The following is a 19773-nucleotide window of genomic DNA, read 5'->3' on the forward strand; positions in this document are numbered from 1 at the left end:
AAGGACATATGTTGATTTTAAGATTTATAACTCATATCATCATAAACAAATTACTTACATGTGTTTCTAACAAGTGCCCCCCAAAAAGAGTTAAAGTTAGGAATACATTTAGAAATAAAGAAAGTTGGAAAAATACAGAAATATCACCTTTGAGATTTATTCGTATTTGGAATGTATTTTCTTTGCATAATTTCAGCAGCGAGGAGCAGTGTGACAGCGCTGTGCTGTTATATGGTGTTGTGCAAACGGAAGGGCAGTGGCGAGGGTGAGATGCAGTTGTCGTAGAAAAGCTGCAGGTTCTGGTCCACATCCATGCGGGTCTTCAGGTAGTTCTCCAGGTCCTGCACTGGAAGCTCGTGGACGGCATTGCCCTCCTTGGCATTCTTGGCCAGGGCGCCCTGGGTTGGGAAGCTAATGCGGATGTTGTGCGGTGAGTTGCGGTCGTAGTCGGTGCAGCAGTAGGCCGACCACATGTCCTCAGGGATGGCCGCTCGCTCCTGGTTGTGGCCGCGGATCGTGTGACCCGCCGTGGTCACACCTGTGACGACATAGGCGGTGCCTCGGCAGTAGTTGTTCAGGCGCACCCTGACACGCTCCAGGTGCTCCCGCCACGGCCCGATGCTGAACTCCCGGATCTCCGGCACCACGTTGGTAAGGGTGTAAGTAGCGGCGCGGTCGTGTGGGTCAGACTGGTGCTGATCCGGGTTCAGCTGGCCCCTCTCGTACAGGACTACGTCGGAGTAGTCGTCGAGGATGGCCTGGCTGTCCTCAAACTTCATGTGCAGGTAGCCAGGGGGGAACGGGAGCATGTTACCATTGCCGTCTGTCTCTTCAAGCTGCAAAGAACCAAAACACGAGCGAGGAAGTATCTCCAGTACCCCCATTACTTTCGGTGCATAATTGTTCATGCACCGACACACATTTGCACATTAATTTTCACGATAGGTTCGTATTGGCTTTGCCATTCCAGATGCCATGGATGAGCAGAGAGCATCCTACCTGAGGTTCGTACATCCAAGGGTAGTCAACTCTTCGGGCGCCCTCCGTTTTCTTGAACGTGTACGCGGAATAGACAGGGATGCGCTTGTGGGGGTCGTACAGCGTCACGTAGCGCGGCTTGTTGGCGTAGCGCTGGCAGATCTTTTTCAGCTGCGTCTCCACCATGCCCCGAGGTGGCGTGCTCATGTACAGCAAGTCCTTGCACCTCTCCACATGGTTGAAGTCTCCCACGACCGTCGCCGCAGCGCGCCAAGCGCCGTGAAAGACGGCAAAGAGCGTCGCCAAGCTCAGAAGGAGATTCATGGTGAACGCGGGCTCACGGAGTCGTCTGGAGGAATGAGGAAAGGAGCGAAAGCCTGGGCTGTTTATTTCGAATGGCAGCAGAGTGATAAGCAAATAAGGCGATCGGACCCACTCGTGACCAGAGAGGCCTGATGTGGTGTGTGCTGCTTTCAAGCTCTAGATCTTCCTAGGCTCGACCTCTAGAGCTCTCTCCCAGGTCAAAGGTTTTATCTGACACAACTGTCAGCATATCTGAAACAGGTAGCCAGAGCTGGACTAGGAAGCTGGTTTAAACCGCAGTCTTTATGTCGCGCTCGAAAGACGTCTTCTCTCTTTATCTTCACTCTCGTCTGCGTTCGCCTGGTACCCTCAGGTGCTACGTGTCCTGAGGAATCCACACTTGAAAATTAAAAAGAGCGCCGTCAGGGCTGTCGAAGTGCTCGGAGTCTAGACTCGGCACTATATTAGAGACATGTTGAAATATGGTACCATACTCTTTTTTAGATTAAAGCAAGTCAGGTTTGTTCGTATAGCACATTTCAATATACAAGACATAGTGTTGCTATGTATGGCGGGGTAATTAAGAAGGGAGAAGGTCCAGAGATAACAGATAGCTCCTGGCACTTTTACAGACAGCCATCATTTTAAATTAGATTTCCGACTTTAGCGTACAGCCCGCTGGAGCTCGTGCACACTGCGGTGGCCAGCTCTGTATGTTACGGCGTGTGACGAGACGCAGTCTCTGCGCTCTCCAGCTATAGGACGGGCGCTAAGTCCTTCCCAACGGCCTCGCTTCCCTTCCCCCTCCGCTGTCTGCACGCACGGTTGATAGTGCCATAAAATGTAAAAGAGGCCATTCGATTGGATCCCTCCTGAATGGAGCAGAACAAAGGAATGGCAGCATTGGAGTGATGGAGAGAGACAGGCAGAGCTGAGAGAGTGATAAGCACCTCAACAGAAAAATGCAGCATGATGGACTTTGGCCAGAGACAAAAGACGCACTGAATAGAGCAGCCTTCTAAGATACCTCACCTCTCTCCCGGTCTCTAAAATACCTCACCTCTCTCCCGGTCTCTAAAATTCCTCACCTCTCCTGGGCTCTTAAGAAACCTCACCTCTTTTGTGGTCTCTTGACTATTGAAAATACTGGACCATGTGACAGTGCATTGCCACAGCTTTATAGAAGTACATAAATAAATAACTATACTGGAATAAACTATGTTCTCATGATTACAATTTCCTAATGATTGGCACAGCCCAGCGGTTAGAGTTAGGGCTGAGTTTCATGGTCATAGCTTACGTTTCTGACTTCTTTTGTATGGAATCCAACCTCCCTCTCATTCACAGAAGCTGCAACTAATTCTTACTGAGATCCCTTTTGGAACAAACTAACCATTAGGCTATACTTAGATTTGGTTTTACATTATGCATTATATTATTTTTCTTGTTCAACATTATATTATTTACATCCCATAATTATTATTTTTTGGCCGAGAGTGCTTCATCTGAAGGATTTAAAGGTTATGGTTCGACGATTACAAAAGTACAACTACTAAAGTTCTGCCCCATTATGTAGACACAGTTCCTCAGTCAGAATACTGGAGCAGTGGTGTGTGATTCCAGAAAGAGGGGTTTAGTGCGTGCCCCTCTGTAACCAACGAAATTAGCAGCTAATCAGCAGGTTCTCCGTCTACCTGCAGAAACCCTGTGGAAATGTGCACCCCTGCAACCTGGCTAAGGCACGCTTACTCCGCAGTCTCCTCCAATTAGGCCGGGTTTCTGTGTTACTGAGGCGGAGGCGGAAGCTGAGTCTTTGTGACGCTGAAGCCGAAATGAACAGGGTCGTTCGGGGTTGTGCTCTGGGAACGCGGCGATCGTGAGGAGGGTTTGAAGACGTCTTTCTTTATTAAGGACGAAAAGCAAATGGTGGGAAAGAACAGAGAAGTTTTCACGTGCTTTAACATGCTCTAACTGAACACAAAAGCTGTCACTGAAGACCTCAAACATTAACACTACAGTTCCAATAGACCAGCATTTTCACCCAATTTATCAACATGAGTGATCACCATAAAGTGTCTTTGTAACGTGGGCTCAAACCAGGGTCAGATAGGTAATGACACCAACAGCCTACTGGCTGAGCAACCACACTCTAATGATGGTGGGCCCATGCGCAAAACAGTTAGATCATAGAACTGGTAAAACAAGACAAAGTAAATAAACAAAGGTGGGCAGTGAACCCAGGCCGCTTTGTTGCAAGATAAACAAATTCTCGCTAGACTACAGTAGCAACAAAACTACTGCCGCGTATATCACCCTTCAAAGGAATGGAGGACAACAAAACAAGAGGAAAAAACTAAACATCATGCCGAGCGTAGGAAAAGGGAGAACCAAGGATGCCACGGGAAGAATGGCAACCTCGATGCACTGGGGAAAACCAAACTAAAACTTCCCAAACAAAACCAGAAAACAGGGAGGAACTGTAATGGCTATGGGGAGCTTTAGGAGAGAGACAGAGTTGACTGGAGAGGGGAGCGGACGTGTAAATCAGACACCCTCACAGAACAGAAGTAAGGTGTAGCACAAGGGCTCACAGACCTCAATATACAAAGTTACCAGCTAGGAGCTTGGCTCAGAACTTCAGGGAAAAACCCAGCACTGCGTGACCGGGTCACTGGGCTTATATAGGTCTAGCCCAGCTGTTGGGCATTAAGCCTGATTAGCGGTGTGCCTGACTCGAGGCCTTCTTCTGGTGGCTGGATGGGGCCTCGGCCTGGCACCGACCCTTAAAGTCTTCTACATTTAATAATAAAAGATACAAGAAAATAATTACAGAAATCACCCATGATACACAAATCTAACTTTAAAGTACTCTGACTACAAACAAATATAACAAAACATTTTCAGAGCTATTAAATTAATTTTAAATAATTAGGTATGACATAGCCTTCTTCCATTTTAGAAAATGTAGTTACACTGTAATTAACATCAAATACGTGAAGTTTATGGTTTTAGGAGGGCATAATTGGTCACACGATCCTCACAGAGGAACTGAAATGTTTTATTCACACAGGTGTTCTTGAGGAAGTCTCTCGGGAGCGCTAAAGGTGTTTTGTCACCGAGTGCACGTGAGCCGGCAACCTCGAGCGCTCCTCTAATGGAACGTTACGGTGCTGGGCGACACCGCAGCAGCGCGTGCGCGTGCAGAACCTTGCAGGCGTCCGCCGCGCTGGAATAAAGTGGCGGGGGTGGGGGGGTGGCAAGCGAAAGACGGAACTGCATCTTAAATGTAACGGTCCGTCCTCTGCCGTACTCGGCGGATACACGAGCAGTCTTCACTTGCAGCTGGACTCGAACGGACAGCGAGAGTTTAAGTTTGTCTTGTGCGCTAGGTGGCGCAGTGCAGGAGATGTATGTACATGCAGGAGATGCATGTACGCATGCGCTCGAAGTCTGCGGTGATTGGACGAGCGTGTCACGTGGTAGACATCGAACAGCCATTTTTCTAAAACACAAACAAGACGACCGAGCGCGACACAAAACTCACGGCGAGCCTTACAATTAGGGGAAAAAAAAACATTAAATATATACTTCACTATCCTACTTGCATAAGATAGCTGCATAAACCAGATATATCTGACTCGACTTTGTCTGTTACTGCGAAGCACATGCGTGCAAATCGACTAAAATCTTGAAACAAGACTCAACTTTAAAAAAAGCTGGCTAGCTAGCCTGCTAATGCTTGCTAGCTAGCAAGCGGGGTCATATTTGTTCATCTTGCAAAAAAAGGTAACATTTTTAAAGTTTGAATGTGCAGAATTACTAATGCATTGCAATCACCAGTGCATTGCTGCTTTGCCTGCATCGATCCTGTTACTCTCGCCTAGCACGGAAATTGCTACTGGTTGATTGAAATGTTTCAGTTGAAAAGGCCTTGAGTGAATCACCGAGGTAGATTTTGGAGAAGAGCCAGGTCAGGGCAATGAAACGTTCCGGGCATTGCTGCTTAACCTTAAACGTCTTCTTCATTTACAGCCATCTTATCGTATCACTAGTCTCCATTTTGCTATTATAGTTTGTGCTTTAACTTAAGGGAAAACGTGTGTGTGTATATATATGTGTGTATATATATATATATATATATATATATATATATATATATATATATAAACAAACCATAAAATTTAAGTTCTGTAAACTGTCAACTTTAGCTAGCCAGCTAGCTGTCCGCGCTATCCGTTAGCTAGCGCGATAGAGGGTCATCCGTGCCGCTTTAACCTACTCCACCTCTCTCCGTCCGCCTGCTAAACTGTCTTCCAGACAACTTCTTCAGAATCGTTAAAATGGCCAAATCCTAGGGTCCTGTGGTGATGACTCTTAGTCTCAAAAGCCTCCATCGGTAATGTAGTGGCAACGCGCACCTCGACCATGTCGGTGTCGTGTTGCTACAAGCTGCCGAGTTATGGCAGCGCTTCAGGTTTTCCAAGCTTCTGCTGTAAAATCGCCCAGATTAAGTACAAATGAATGCAAAAGTATTAATTTATGGTCCTTTCTTGCTCTGCGAGATATTTAATAAATGTATATCTAAATGGCCAAGCTGTGTTTATTTACAAGTGTGATGCCCAGCTTGAATGCACTTTCAAAGTTTGTTTCTCAGTATCTTAGATCATACTGCTTGTTTTTCTTGCCACAAGCGTTTGATGAACATGTAAATAAATTAACACATTTCACCTGTGTAGACATATTTCATTTTTTGCATTTTTCATCAGTTGTCTGATCAGTGCTGCTCTTCACTTCTGTGTGTGTTGGTTTTTTTAATGCAGGTGAAGGCTTGTTTGTAAAAGAACCACTGAAAACGAGAGCAACCAAGATCGGGGCCAAACGGAGGGAAGCACCCAGCAAAAGTGACAACACGGCATCTCAATCCCGTGCTCTTATCAATGCCACCACAGTTTACTCGCAGAGCACAGTCTGTTATTCCTGGCATACTATTCCACTGACTTTTTTTATGGGATCTGTATTATTGGAGTAGTGTTCCCGGTTTTCCAGAGTTTTTGTCGGTTTCGATGTTCCTCTTTGTTCCTCTGCTATTCTTCTGAATCTGGCAGCTACTAATCCACTCGTCCAGAGCTCCACGTCCACCCAACACGCACACCAAAACAGCGTCTCTCAGCCCCTACTGCACTCTTCTGGCCTGTTTGTCCTGCTCCTGGTCAGTCCTTGCATTTGGACAAGGTGAGAGTTCCTCCATGGGGTTATTTCCATGGGACTGTGTTTGGACCTGAACCTGGCTCTGGGTTTTTTGTTTGTTTGTTCGTTTTATTCATTTGTGATGATCAGATTTGATCCTTTTCATTTCATACACACTGCTGGTTATTTCTTAGCTGTAGTTGTTTTTTCTTTTTCTTCTAGAGTTTTTTTTGTAGTAACAGGTGTTGTGCTGTAGTGGGACTTCAGCTCCTTTTATATCTGCAGATCCTTTGAGCCCTGAGCACGCAGAGAGTATGACCGCTGAGACGCTAAACTTCGGCCCAGAATGGTAACCTTTAATGCTCCCCTTCATTTCTCTCTATGGCGTTTTCCTTCTCCTTTGCTGGTTGTGTTTGAGCTGAACTTCCTCTTTGCTAGTGTCTAAATAAGGAAGCAGATGTTTCCTGAGGTTCCTCAGCTCACTCTGAAGGTGTTAAAAAAAGATTTAACAGCTTCCTAATTGGCGTGGATGAGTTGAGGATGATGACGATGAGTTTGGGGGGTGTGTGTGTGTGTGTGTGTGTGTGTCCCAGGCTCCGTGCACTATCCAGAGGAGGGAGCGTCACATCCCCGCCCCCTTCCCCAGCAATGCCAAAGTCGAAGCTGGCCGAGTACCGTTACGGCCGTGAGGAGATGTTAGCACTTTATATCAAAGATAACAAGGTGAGGGACCTGTCAGCGGAGCCCACGCGCAGCTGCGCTGTCAGCGTTTGCTGAGCTGCTAGCCTGGGACGATTGTGTTTTGTGGACTATTTGCTGACTGTGTGTCTGTCTGTGTCTGTAGGTCCCAGAGGATATGCAGGATAAGGAGTTCACTGCTATTCTCCAGGAGGAGCCCCAGCAGCCGTTAGCCTTGTTGCCTCTGACTGAGGAGGAGCAGGTGAGCTCGCGCTACACCTGGAGCGGCATCCCTTGGGAATAATCTAATTTTCCCAGACCACACTGGCTTGATCGGCGCGTTTGTCATTGCAGTATTTATGGATAACTAAGGGAAAGCATCCAGCGTCCATGCTTTATAGGAACAAGAACTAAAGCATATAGAGCATAAAAGTAGTAATGCAAAAGACAAATGGAATGCCAGTGACTTAAAAATAAATTCACACCGCTTTAAAATGAGCTTAAAGCAGAAGTTGAGAGACTGAGATGCCTGGCCTCTCCTGTGGTGTACTACACTAGGGTGCCTGGTCTCTCCTGTGGTGTTTGTGTTGATGTGCACTGCTGCTATCAGTGATCTGATTTGTGATGCATCATCTATTTGCATTGCAGAGGAACTTCTCCATGTCTGTAAACAGTGTAGCCGTGCTGAGGCTCATGGGTAAAGGAGGCGGGACCATTCCAGCGGGCGTGTCCCGAGGCCGCGGGAGCACCCGAGGAGGGCGCGGTGAGTGCGCAGGCGGATAAATATGTGCGTGCGCACACACACACACCTAAAGCCAACGGTCTGTGTAAAGTGAGATGTTTCTTCTTCCTGCATTTTAGGCAGAGGGAGAGGAGAAGGGGGCTTCTACCAAAGAGGGGGCGATGAGGACGTGGGCTTTGGCCGCAGCAGAGAGACGCACCGCAGCCAGAGCTGGGACGACAGGTGCGTGACGCGTGGCTATTATGCTCTTATCGCAGGTGACAGGTTCACAGTGGAGGGTTATTACACCCGTACACCAGCGCTTATAACGCAGGACACTTGTAAACGACAGGTTCGCAGCGGAGGGTCATTGCACCCTTACGTTAACTCTTATAATGCAGGAAAACACAGATGATATAATCCCAATCCAGGATTCTGACATCTTTACACCATCTTGAATAAGTTGCTGTTGCAGTTGCATGCCATAAGCGAAGGTTTTGCCTTCTTTCTGTGCCTCTCTTAGCCGTTTCCGTGATCTCTTGTACGGAGTGTTTGACGTCGAGTGGTTGTTTGCGCTCTCCAGAGGCGAGCGGCGCTTCGAGAAGCCCCTCCGGAGAGAGGGTGGCCGCGGCGGGTTTGAGGATGGCAGCTCGGGCAGCCGGAAGGACTACGCTCGCTCGGACAGCGACAACTGGCGCACTCTCCGGGAGGAGCCGCAGGAGGAGGAGGCAGGAGAGCCGGGCGGGAGCTGGAGGGTTGCGGGCGTGCGCCGTGATGGTACGCACACACACACACACACACACGCGTGCTAACTCACTCAAGGAAGGAGAAGGTTGGGTGAAGAGGGTACATTCTACAAAGCTGATTGTAATGTTTAATGTGTGTTCATCATGGCACTTGCTTGAAGTTGCCTGTGGGGATTCCGTGACGTTTAATGGATTATATGGCGTTACAAAAACCACAAAAACAAAAAAAACACATGCACAGTAATTCTGCATAAATTCAGTGCTGAAAGCAGTAAACAAAAACATTGGCAAAGTGTTTTTATTTGCAGTTTCAGCATACCAGTTAAACACAGTTTTGATTACCCGTCATTTTTGTTTAAGTAATGTGATTCAACTGCTTTATAGGAACATGAATTAAAGACCTACATTTTATTTATTTTTAACATTTATGTATTTGTTTTCAAGTTTAATTGTTTGAGTGTGGTGGGGGTGTATATTTTGTTTCCCTTTCATCCGGCCCGTAAGACGGTGGTCCGCGCTCGGCCGGTTGGAGAGACCACGGAAGCGGGGAGGGGCGGCGGCGGAAGTTTGACTTTGATTTCCGGGACGGAGACGTAGGGCGGAGGAGGGCGGGCAGCGAGGGAGGAGAGGAGGACAGGGATGGGCTGCCGGAGTGGTGCACGGACGAGGAGGAGGGTGAGATGGGCACCTTCGACTCGTCGGGCGCCTTCATGTGCGTGAAGGTGGGTATGAGGCGCCGCCAGCCAGACGCTGTCGTGGGCGGAGTCCGTCACAAGCGCAGCCAGTAAGGTCTTGTGTGTGTGTGTGTGTGTGGCACGTCCTCAGAAGGCCTCGAGAGACGCCATCCGCGAGGACCAGGAGCTGGGGTTCGAGCCCTTGGAGGAGGAAGAGGACACCATCCAGGAGAAGAAGGACAGCCCTGCTGAGAAAGGTAAGAGGCGGAGTCTGCCGGCCCCTCCCCCTGGTCGGCTGGAGGCGGGGCGGGGGTGGGGGCTACCCGGTCGGAGGTTTGGCCTGCGTTTGCGTGACTTCTGGTTAGTTGATTTTTGTTCAGGTCTTTGTCACGCTTGCTCTCACCCCTGCCCTCATCTCTCTCTCTCTCTCTCTCTCTCCGCGCCTGGTGTCCACCAGAGGAGACGGCCGCCACGGGACTGGCCAACGGCGGAGACGCGAAACCCGCTTCTCCGCCTGCAGACTCCGCCCCTGCCCCCGCTCGCCCCACGGAGAAGAGCACGCCTCCAACCCCTATCCTGATCTCATCGAAGCCCAGTCTCCAGTCTGCTGAAGGTACGCTGCGTGCTCATCTACGGTTAAGGCTCTTGATTGTCACCTTCCCGTCCCTGAACCGCTTGCGGATGTTTCAGATGCGTCTCCGGCAGCGGGCAGCGCTCAGCCCAGCAAGAGCTCCTCTGCTGCTGGCACGTCCCCTCTCTCTGCCGCCGGTCCTGACCTCCCGCCACCAGGGGGAGACACAGAAGAGGACGAGGGCATGAAGCACCTTCAGCAGGTCTCCACAGCCAACTTACTTTTGCGATGGATGTTACGTATTTTATGTAGATGCACATGAAAAAATTCACTCTTCTGTCTAAGAGTTTTAAGACGACTTTTTCCACCTTCACGGTGCGGGTTCCGGTTGTGGTGTGTTGTACCAAGCGCAGTGGTGCAGCAGAGGACTTAAGAGGTATATTGTGGGTGTTTCCTGTTTTTACAGGAAGCTGAGAAGTTGGTCGCCTCTCTGCAGGACACGTCTCTGGACGAGGAGTGTTTCGCACAAGCCCTTCAGGATGGCCACGGCCCTGCCACTCTCACACACACCCACACACACCCGGCCGTGCATACACACTCCCACCCACCCACACACACTCTTTCTCACTCCGCCAATGCCCTGCCACTCACACACGAGTCCGCAATGAAGTGGTTCTACAAAGACCCCCAAGGAGAGATACAAGGTAATGCGCGCACACGCAAGTATATTTATACAAACACACATCTCCTCTTTTCTCAAACGTTTGTGTGAAATAATCAGTTTATCCATATGAACCTAAGCACCCTACACATTACACATTTCAGTCTTTTGATTACAACCTTCAAACCATTTAAAACCATTTTTTTACACCATACCTTTGCACACAGGGGTCTACTGTCCTGTGTGTGGTGACCTTGTCTCAGTTCTGTAGCGGCCTGCGTGCAGATCCTTGTGCATGCGTGCTATCCTGCGTCTTGAGTGCTTCTGTGGGTCGCTCTGCAGGGCCCTTCAGTCCCGTGGAGATGTGCGAGTGGTTCCAGGCGGGTTATTTCATCATGACCCTCCTGGTGAAGAGGGGCTGTGACGAGGGCTTCCAGCCTCTAGGAGACGTCATCAAGATGTGGGGGCGTGTGCCTTTCTCCCCAGGCCCCTCCCCCCCTCCCCTTTTGGTGAGAGAGACACACACGCACACACACACACACCGCACACCAACAAAGGTATCTGGGCAAGTCACAATCTTCGTTTGTTCTACTGTAATGTAGTTTGGCTATGGTTGACTCGAGGTTGAGGTCTTCTTAGGGTCGTCCTCGGTGTTGTATGGTATTCAGCGCCTGCGTTGAGCTGTCTTGTGTCTGTGCAGGGTAACATGGACCAGGAACTGGTGAAGAAGCAGTTGGAGCAGGCAGCCACTGCTGCCCTCTACCAGCAACTGCACATGAGGTTCCAGCATCTCAACAGGTGACGGCCCCTCCACCCCACCCACGCAGCGCACGCTCGGGTGTGTCTGACTCTTACCGTGTGTGTGTGTGTGTGTGTGTGTGTGTGTTAGGTGTGGGGAGTCAGGCATGATGCCTGCGATGAACAGGTCTGTGTCTATGCCGGAGACCGGCCCCGTGTGGGACATGCATACCTCATCCTCACAGCAGCCAGGTAGCCCACTGGGTTCTGAGCGTTCTGAGTTGAGAAGAGGACACCAGGGTGTCCCCCACCCTAGTGCCCTCCTGACTCTCTCTCTCTCTCTTTGTGTGTGTGTGTGCGTGCGTGTCTCTGTTCCTGTGTCTGTGGTGCAGGTGGCGAGTCTGGTCTGTGGGATCTAGCCATGAGTAACTCACCTCAGGGTCCAACTCTCGAGCAGCTGCAGAAAGTAAGACGGGTTCATTTGCGTGTGTGTGTGCACGCAGTTTGTCTCCCACGGTCTCTCTCCCTACTGAATATCTTTAATCTTGATTCAATAATGTCTTATTTTCTTAGTTGTCATGTATCTCTCAAAAATAGCTGCGTGTGTGTGTGTGTCAGCTCCAGGAGCGGCGTGAAGCTGAACTCAGGGTGAAGCGGGAGGAAGAGGAGCGTAAGCGTCGAGAGGAGAAGAGGAGGCAGCAGCAGGAGGAGCAGAAGAGGAGAGAGGAGGAGGAGCTCTATCGGCGCAAACAGGTGAGCGCCGACGCCCGCGCTGTTATGTCCCAGAGTAGAAAAAACAAAAAGGTCCAGATTGAACTCTCCACGCGACCTTTTATTCACTTTGTATGGAAATTCACATGACTGATGGAGATGAATAATGTAAACCCTCAGTGAACTCTCGTGTGTGTGTGTGTGTGTGTGTGTGTGTGTGTGTGTGTGTGTGTGTGTGTGTGTGTGTGTGTGTGTGTGTGTGTGTGTGTGTGTGTGTGTGTGCGCGCGCGCGCGTTGAGCAGCAGTGCCGTCAGCAGCAGGAGCTTATCATGAAGCTGCTCCAGCAAAGCCACCATCAGCAGGGGGTAGGGCAAAGCGGGGCTGGCTGGGGCTCCGCCCAGGAGGCGGGGTTTCCTCACAAGGCCCAGGGTAAGAATCTGGCCCTGCTGGAGCTGGAGGCTGAAAGACTCCACAAGCAGCAGCAGCAGCAGAGAGCCCAGCAGCAGAGGGTAAGGGCGCGTGTGTCGGCTTCGGGTGGCTTTACCGTGGGCCGATACGAAGTCGTGACCGACGTTAATTACAGCTCCCATCCTCCTAGTCTTAATTAAGTGTGTATACATATTTGCATGGGATTTCCATGACCTGCCTGACTGTAGGAAATGTAGTGGCATTAAAAATGGTCAACCCACTACACACTAGCGTAGCTAACTGCACTAGATCAGGCTGCTCTGAACAGTCAGAATAAGGTTTAAAAAAAAAAAATCCTTTTTCTTTCTTTCCCTTCTGCCTCCTTGCACCCTCTCTCTGACCCCTCCCTCCCAAGCTGGCGATGGGGCAGTGGCCAGAGAGCTCTGTGGGGGTGTGGCCGGGGGTGGGTATGGAGAGCAAGATTGGCAGTGCCAGTGCAGCTGGTATGGGCATGTGGGAGGAGGCGGTAAAGACCCAGAGCAACCACCGCAACGTGGGCATGAAGAGCAGCCTTAGCAGCCCCTCCCTCAGGTACGTACACACACACACACACACACTCTCACACACACACACACACACACACACACACACACTCACACATGCCTACACCGATTGTGTGTGTGTGTGTGTGTGTGTGCAGTGAGCAGTTCTTGCTGAATCGTAGGAAGCGAAATGAGGAAGAGGAGCGTCTGTTGAAGCTCTTGCAGGGGATGAAACCTCAGGACGGCTTCACCACGTGGTGCGAACAGATGCTGCATGCTCTTAACACCTCTGCCAACAACTCCTCCTCCTCTCTGGATGGTAACGCGTGCACACACACACACACATCCTCCCTCTCTCTCTCTCTCTCTCTCTCTCTCTCTGCCTGCTGTGTGTTCAGAGTGACCTGATGTCTTTGCCTCCCCCCCTGGTGTCGTGCGTAGTAGCCACGGTGGTGTCATATCTGAAGGAGGTGGAGTCACCTTACGTAGTGCACGACTTCATTCGCTCATACCTGGGCGACACCGTCGAAGCCAAAGAGTTCGCCAAGCAGTTCCTGGAACGCCGTGCCAAGCAGAAAGCCAACCACCAGAGACAGCAACAGCAGGTCAGCCAATCACCCCAGACAGCAACAGCAGGTCAGCCAATGACCAGAGACCCGCCCGCCTTTGCGGTCGGATCGAGAGAAGTAGTGTTTCTTGGCCAGAACTCAGAGCGCCGTGGTGCACATTTCAATAAACACAGAGGTGCTCGGAGGACTCCTCTCCTCAGCAGGATGTGGGCGTCTCGTTAAAACTGCAGGACAGATGTATTGTGCAAAGTACGGGGAGCTCCTGTAGGAATAGCTGAACAACCTGAAGCACATCTAACAGGATGCATGCGCAGACGCACTCCCAAACAGTGGGCATGGCTGGCAGAGCCTCAGCCCGGCAGACTCGAACGCTGCTGTTGCAGCTAGACGTGGTTCCGCCTAGTACCAGAACAAAGTGATTAAACACTTACATAGCAAGTTTCAGTTTTTACATTTTTTTTTTTAAAGATCTGCTAAAAAAAAGAAGAAGAAGAGCGTACAGCCTTCATAAGGGGCGTGTGTGGAAAAGACGAATCAGAATCTGCGGTAGTCTCTTCCCCAGCTCAGAGAGCACAGCCTCTGTACTCACACCGTCACTACTGGGACAACCGTGGTTTGACCTTATATAGTCTCTCTGGTCCTCCTTTCAGTCCCTGGTGTTTTCATAGTCCTCCACGGGTTTCCACCCCTCAGGACCACCACGTCCCTCACCGCCACGGTTTCCCGCGTCTGGGTTGACGGTCGTTGCTTGCTTGTCTGTCTGGGTCTGCTGCTGCGTCTCCGCCGCCTGGGGCTTCTCCCGTTCGGACAGGGCCGTGCGTGCCCATGAATATACGCACGTCTGCTGGATTCCAGCATGGCCATACCTCATTCTGCTTATTGGGGTACCGATCAGATGGTAGTCAGGTACCCTCAGATGGTAACCCGAACCAAATCTGGTTTAAAGAGCAGCGTGACAAACTGGCAGAGAACAGACCAAGACGCGTCAAGGTTGTTCCAAGAAAGACTGATTTTGTGAAGTCTTCACAAGTTAAAATAGGAAGGTTGTTTACACTTGTTTTCTTTGCGTCATTTGAGGTCTGAAAACACTGCATTTTTTGATTATAAAACAAAAATGTTTATTTTACTCAAACATATGCCTGTAGTTAAACCAAAGAAACGGGATTATTTTTGCAGTGGTCTCATTTTTTTTCCAGAGCTATACATCAAAATGTAATTTTATTTCTGAAGTATTAGATTTTGCGTGCGTGCGTCTATCTCACTCTACAGCTGTCTAAGGAGGTTGCTGGACTGAATATATGAATTTCCCTCTGCAGGTTGGTGCTGCCTTTCAGAGAAGTTGTAATTCTCTCTAACATGCAGGTCGCCATCCAGGGGCTTTCAGTTAGATTCTCATGTATTTTATTATGTAAAAAAGCTTTCCAAAGAAGGTTTAGAGGAACATATTGCATCTGGTGTGTGACTGGCGCATGGAGTTGGAGACGCGAGAAACTCCTGAAGGTCTTAATTAGGTCATTTATTTGTGGGGGGGGGGGTTTTGTTTTGTTTGTTTGTTTTCTAGTCCGTGTTCCAGTCAGCCCATGTGAGTAAAAGTGGCAGCATGTACGACAGCCAGGGGGGGAAGATGAAAAAGAAGCCCATGATGCTCCACTCTGACCCCAGCATTCTGGGTGAGCAGTGCACACACACACACACACACAGGTTTTCTCCTCTCATCCCAGCATCTCGGACTCTCTGCGTTAAAAAGCCTTTCGGCGTGGCGCCTGCCCTCAGTGTCTCTCTGCCTTCCTTACACAGGCTACTCCTTCCTGGGGGCAGGCGAGCGCATGATGCTGGGCGAGATGGAGGCAGTGGAGGATTACTGATCCAGCAGCACCTACTTGAGTCTACCTGAGGCCTTAACCTGGAGCAAACTAGCATATGAATGTGCACTGCTCAGCAGAGAGGGGGCTACCCACACATCGTGTCTCTCACTCTCTCCCCATTTACCTAGAGAAGGGTGGCGTGAGAGACAGAGAGATGGTTTGCAGAGAGCCCTCTCACTCCATATGCACCTTAACTAAGCTATTGCACTTTATTACAAGAGTTTCAATATTTCACATGGAGTTTTGTCTGGTTTGGGGGGGGTGGGGTTGTTGTTGTTTTTGTTTTGTTTTTACAGTATGAAAACGTGTGAATATATTGATGCATATATTGTGTAAAATATTTGTATCCAAATGTGTGTGTGTGTGTGTGTGTGTGTGTGTGTGTGTGTAAGAGAGAGAGAGAGTGCGTGTTCTCTTGACTGGAGAGCATTTAGAGTGTCTCTGTTAGGCACAGCCCTGAGGCTGTAGGGCAGAATGCAGTTGGGTTGGTTTTGTTTGTTTGTTTGTGTTTGGGGTTTTTGTTTGTTTGTTTGTTTGTTTTTCACTTTCCTGGAAGAAAAAAAATCCACTCCTGAAAAACACTGTTTTTTTCTGAAAGGTAAAGCTATAAAAATCTGAATTAAAAAAAAACTTGAATATTTGCACTTGTTAAAAAAAGAAAGGGGAAAAAGTTTGTTGGGTCGAGGAGTTTTTTTGCAAGCATGGGTGTGTGTGTGTGTGTGTGAGAGAGAGAGAGTGATGTGAAGAAATGTGCACAAAGTTTATTACCAATGTGTATAGAAAAATGCCATGTTTTTATTTTGTTGAACAGATTTTTGTATTTCATCAAGCATGTATACTAAAAGGTGCGTGTATTTGCACGCGAGTGTGTGTGTGTGTGTGTGTGTGTGTGTGCGCGCGCTGGCTCACTTGTACATAGGTTTTTAAAGAGAACGGTCAAACATTGCATGCCAGCGGTTTGAAACCATGTAGTTCTCCATGTGGCCTGCTGGGGGTGGTGTGAGCCTGTCCTGGCTGTGGTGCTGTGTAGGCCTTTTCTGCCTGTGTTTTCTGAGGGCGTTTTGGGTGCGCGCGTGGTGGACGTGTAATAGTGTAGCTCTTCTCTTTAAACACCATAAAACTGTGTACTTCTTGCCCTGTTCTCTTCCCCGTCCACATGGAGAATTCTCTACCCAAACTTTGGCACGACAACGTGAACCAGTTGCCTTTCGTGCTCTTTGTGTATGATAGTGGACTTACTGACAGTGTTCAACGCCATGGCGTTGTGATCTGTGTGTGTATGAGAGGGATTAACATTACTTTTCATTACTGTTGGAAAAAATGCTGATGGATTTATTTTTTTAATGTTGCATACAAAGTATTCAAGCTTCTGTGATTTGGAGCACTTTTGAGGCTGCTAAGTTTTTTGTTTGTTTTTGGGGGTTTTTTTCTCCTTTTTTAACATTTTATTTCCTTTTGCCTCCTTTGGAAGTATATTATGAATGAATGTATTCCAAAAGCAAAGCAAAATGTGTGACCGCATCAAATCGGCTGCAGCCCCCTCGTCTGTCTGACCGGCTCGAGGTGCGACAGGTCGTGTGCGGACAGACGCGTGTAACAGCTGAACCCGAGTGCAGACAGTGCTGTCTCCTCCTGCTCTTCTTCCAGAACTTTCTCCAGCAGTGGGAGGAGGCCGAAGACCTCTGGACGGGTGTGGGCCTGCTCACTGTGGCTGCAGCCCAGCCAATCAGAGCCAAGGACTCGCTCTGTGTAGCAGTAGATTACTGAATCACACCACCCCCACCCCCGACTTGTTTGCATTTCGAAATGGAAATCAAACAGTGTTTATTTTTTTCCTTTTAATTTCTTATGTAAAATGGTTGTTTTTTTTAATTATTATTATTTTTTTGGGGGGGGGGGGGGTTGTTTGTTGTTGGTTTTTTTCCCCTCTTCAGATGAGAGCCATTGAAGAAGCGGGTGGGGGATTTATTGGTACTTGATGTAAAGGAAATGGTCCCTGCATTACGCCCATTTCCCTCCCTGTTCTCACTCCTGGTTCTGGATTCTATTTTTGCAGAAGAAGAAGAAGAAAAAAAGAACAGAAAGACTTGAGGAGCAGCAATAAGGGGGGGGGGGCTGGCAAAAGGATCAGCGGCGGTTCAGCTCAGGGTGGGGCCTCGTGGGCGGGGCTGTGGTGCACACACCCGACCGCGCGGTGAGGGGTAAATGCTCTCAACTGCTTCCTGAGCTCTGCCCTGCTCTGTGTCAAATGAAGGAAAATGGTTGGCTGAATGTTCCACAAGAAACCCTTTATACTAGAGAGTTTTGTTTTTATGGTTTGGTTTTGTTTTGTTTTCCTTCAAAATGCCTTTTGGAGAAGATTAGCATGTAGAAAAGCTGGGATATTTGAATATATTAGTAACGCGTCGGTTTCAGACCCGGACCCAGCCCGGGTTGGAGTGGAGGACCAGATCGAGGATCTCTCACCATTCCATGTTTGTTCTTTCCTCGTGGACTAAACCTCCGAGACTGCTGAGGTCTGTTTCATTCCTCGTGGGAGAGGACAATTACTACAGCAAAAGGCTGCAATCGAGACCTCGGACCGCACAAGATGTGGATTTGAAACTTCCCAGCCGTTCAGTAGCAAGAGCAGGTAAGGTTCCAATTTGGAAAGTGTTCGAACATACAGACAGTGCACCGTTCAGTCCGCCGAGTTCCAGCCTGGTCTCCCTGGTGTTACGGAGTTGGTATTGCCTCACTATTTCTGACTACTTTTTCTGCTTTCATTTTGACAGCCAGCTTGTGGATGAGACCTGTGCTCCCTGGCTCCACGCTGACCCCTGCAGGCAGAATGAGGAGGGCAGCCAATGGATTCAAGCCTGGCTCATCCTCACTGTTCCTTGCTGTTGCATATAGGCTCGCTTGCTCACGCGCTCTCTCACTCTCCCCCCCCCCCCCCCCCCCCAACAAGGACTTCTTTTCCCTTTTCATGGTCATGTGACCACTCTTCCCAGATCTGAACCTAACCACTTTGCACAGAATCGGGTCATGTGCACAAGTGAGCGTGAGTGCGTGCGTGCCTGCCTGCCTGCATGTGTGCGTGCGTGTACACTCACGCGTGCTGGTAAGGCACTTGCTCATCCATTCGCACAGGCGTGTGCGTGTGTGGCACCAGGGGCCGTGTATATAGTGTAAATGATCTCTGCCTTTTTCTCTTGTTGCGATCCTTAACCTCTGTGCTCCCCTGAGTTCGTTCCTTCTCCAGGCCATAACTGCACAGAGTGGAAAGTCACCACAGGCCATGTTGGCCTGGCCCACTAGCTCGCCCGGGTTAAAAGTGCAGGCTCTCCTGTAGAGCAGAGAACCCACCTCTGAACAGGGCCGCTTCCGTCCGGAACTGGCCCTCTCCTCACTCACACACGCAACCCCCTGGGGGGGGGGGGGGTTCTGGTTTCCTCTGTATGTATTGTTTTTCTATGCTAATGTTCAAGTGAATAATTGCAGGAGTTTTGACACATAAGGACTAATTAATTCTGATGTATTATTGAGGTTGCAAGAGCAATTTTTAGAGTTAAAAAAAGAACAGACTAGATCTCTTCTTCTCCCAGCCCAACCCCCCCCCCCCCCCCAAGAGCTTTTTGTGATCATGTGCTGTGTGGATAGTGGAGGTGGTACCCACTGAAAAGGGGGGAATAGTGTTTTGTTTTTTCTTTAAGATCAAAACAGTATGTTTAACTGAAAATAAAAATTTTAAATGTGAAATCTATTTTGTTTGTTCGTCCTTCTGAAATTCCCAGCTAAATAATCGAGAAGCATTCAAGCATTGGAACGGCACCTGTGAAAACACTGATTTTCAGTTTATGTGGGAAAATGTGCTGATGTTCAGGTCACATGCAGGGAAGGACATGCCAACGTTCAGGTCAAGGTGGGGGCGGGAGATGCTGATGTTCAGGGCCCGGGGAATAACGACACGCAGATGTTCAGGTGACGTGGGGAAAAACGCGCCAACCGCAGTTGGTCACCTCTATTGAAGGTGTAGTGAAAGGCTTTAAAGGTCCGGGCTGACCTGACAATCACGTGACTTCTGCCCTCTCAGCAGGATCCCGAGTGCCTCCTGTGCTCAGGCGCTGTCACTGCAGGTCACGGGGGTCATTTCATCTGCTCAGTCTGCAACAGCCTGCAAATCTGGAACGCAGAAAAAACAACAACTCCCCTTTATCCTTCTCCATTGCCTCTCCCCCCCACCTTGGGATTTCATGTTGTCCCTGAACCCAAACCTCACACACTTCCTATTGTATTTCAACCTAATTCATAAGTCCTCTAGGGTCACTGGCTGCCAGCTCTGTAGAACTTACCCCCCCCCCCCCCCCCAACACACACCCTCTCTGAGCTCCAGCTATGCATTGACATGCTGTGTGCTTCTTGGTCTGCCCTCAGTACTG

General features: G+C 49.2%; 2 protein-coding genes across 2 annotated transcripts; one reads left to right on the forward strand and one right to left on the reverse strand.

Annotated features, from left to right (window-relative positions):
- Positions 1–227: 227 nt before the first annotated feature.
- On the reverse strand, positions 228–1302 carry LOC113580618 (endonuclease domain-containing 1 protein). Its single transcript, XM_035535793.2, has 2 exons — positions 1000–1302; positions 228–836 (listed from the first exon to the last, which is right to left on the reverse strand). Exons 1-2 carry the CDS (start codon positions 1300–1302, stop codon positions 228–230), a joined length of 912 nt encoding a protein of 303 aa, XP_035391686.2.
- Positions 1303–4782: 3480 nt separating this feature from the next.
- Positions 4783–19093, forward strand: gigyf1b (GRB10 interacting GYF protein 1b). Its single transcript, XM_035535854.2, has 25 exons — positions 4783–5067; positions 6102–6513; positions 6754–6817; positions 7062–7191; positions 7313–7408; positions 7795–7909; positions 8008–8110; positions 8451–8644; positions 9118–9335; positions 9439–9544; positions 9745–9900; positions 9978–10120; positions 10325–10562; positions 10862–11028; positions 11220–11317; positions 11409–11509; positions 11650–11723; positions 11876–12010; positions 12271–12477; positions 12792–12967; positions 13077–13237; positions 13360–13523; positions 15049–15157; positions 15285–17984; positions 18127–19093. Exons 3-24 carry the CDS (start codon positions 6783–6785, stop codon positions 15350–15352), a joined length of 2994 nt encoding a protein of 997 aa, XP_035391747.1. The 5' UTR covers positions 4783–5067; positions 6102–6513; positions 6754–6782; the 3' UTR covers positions 15353–17984; positions 18127–19093.
- Positions 19094–19773: the final 680 nt, after the last annotated feature.

This window comes from Electrophorus electricus, chromosome 19, assembly GCF_041902795.1.
Source record: "Electrophorus electricus isolate QZ-2024a chromosome 19, ASM4190279v1, whole genome shotgun sequence".
Lineage (NCBI taxonomy): Eukaryota > Metazoa > Chordata > Actinopteri > Gymnotiformes > Gymnotidae > Electrophorus > Electrophorus electricus.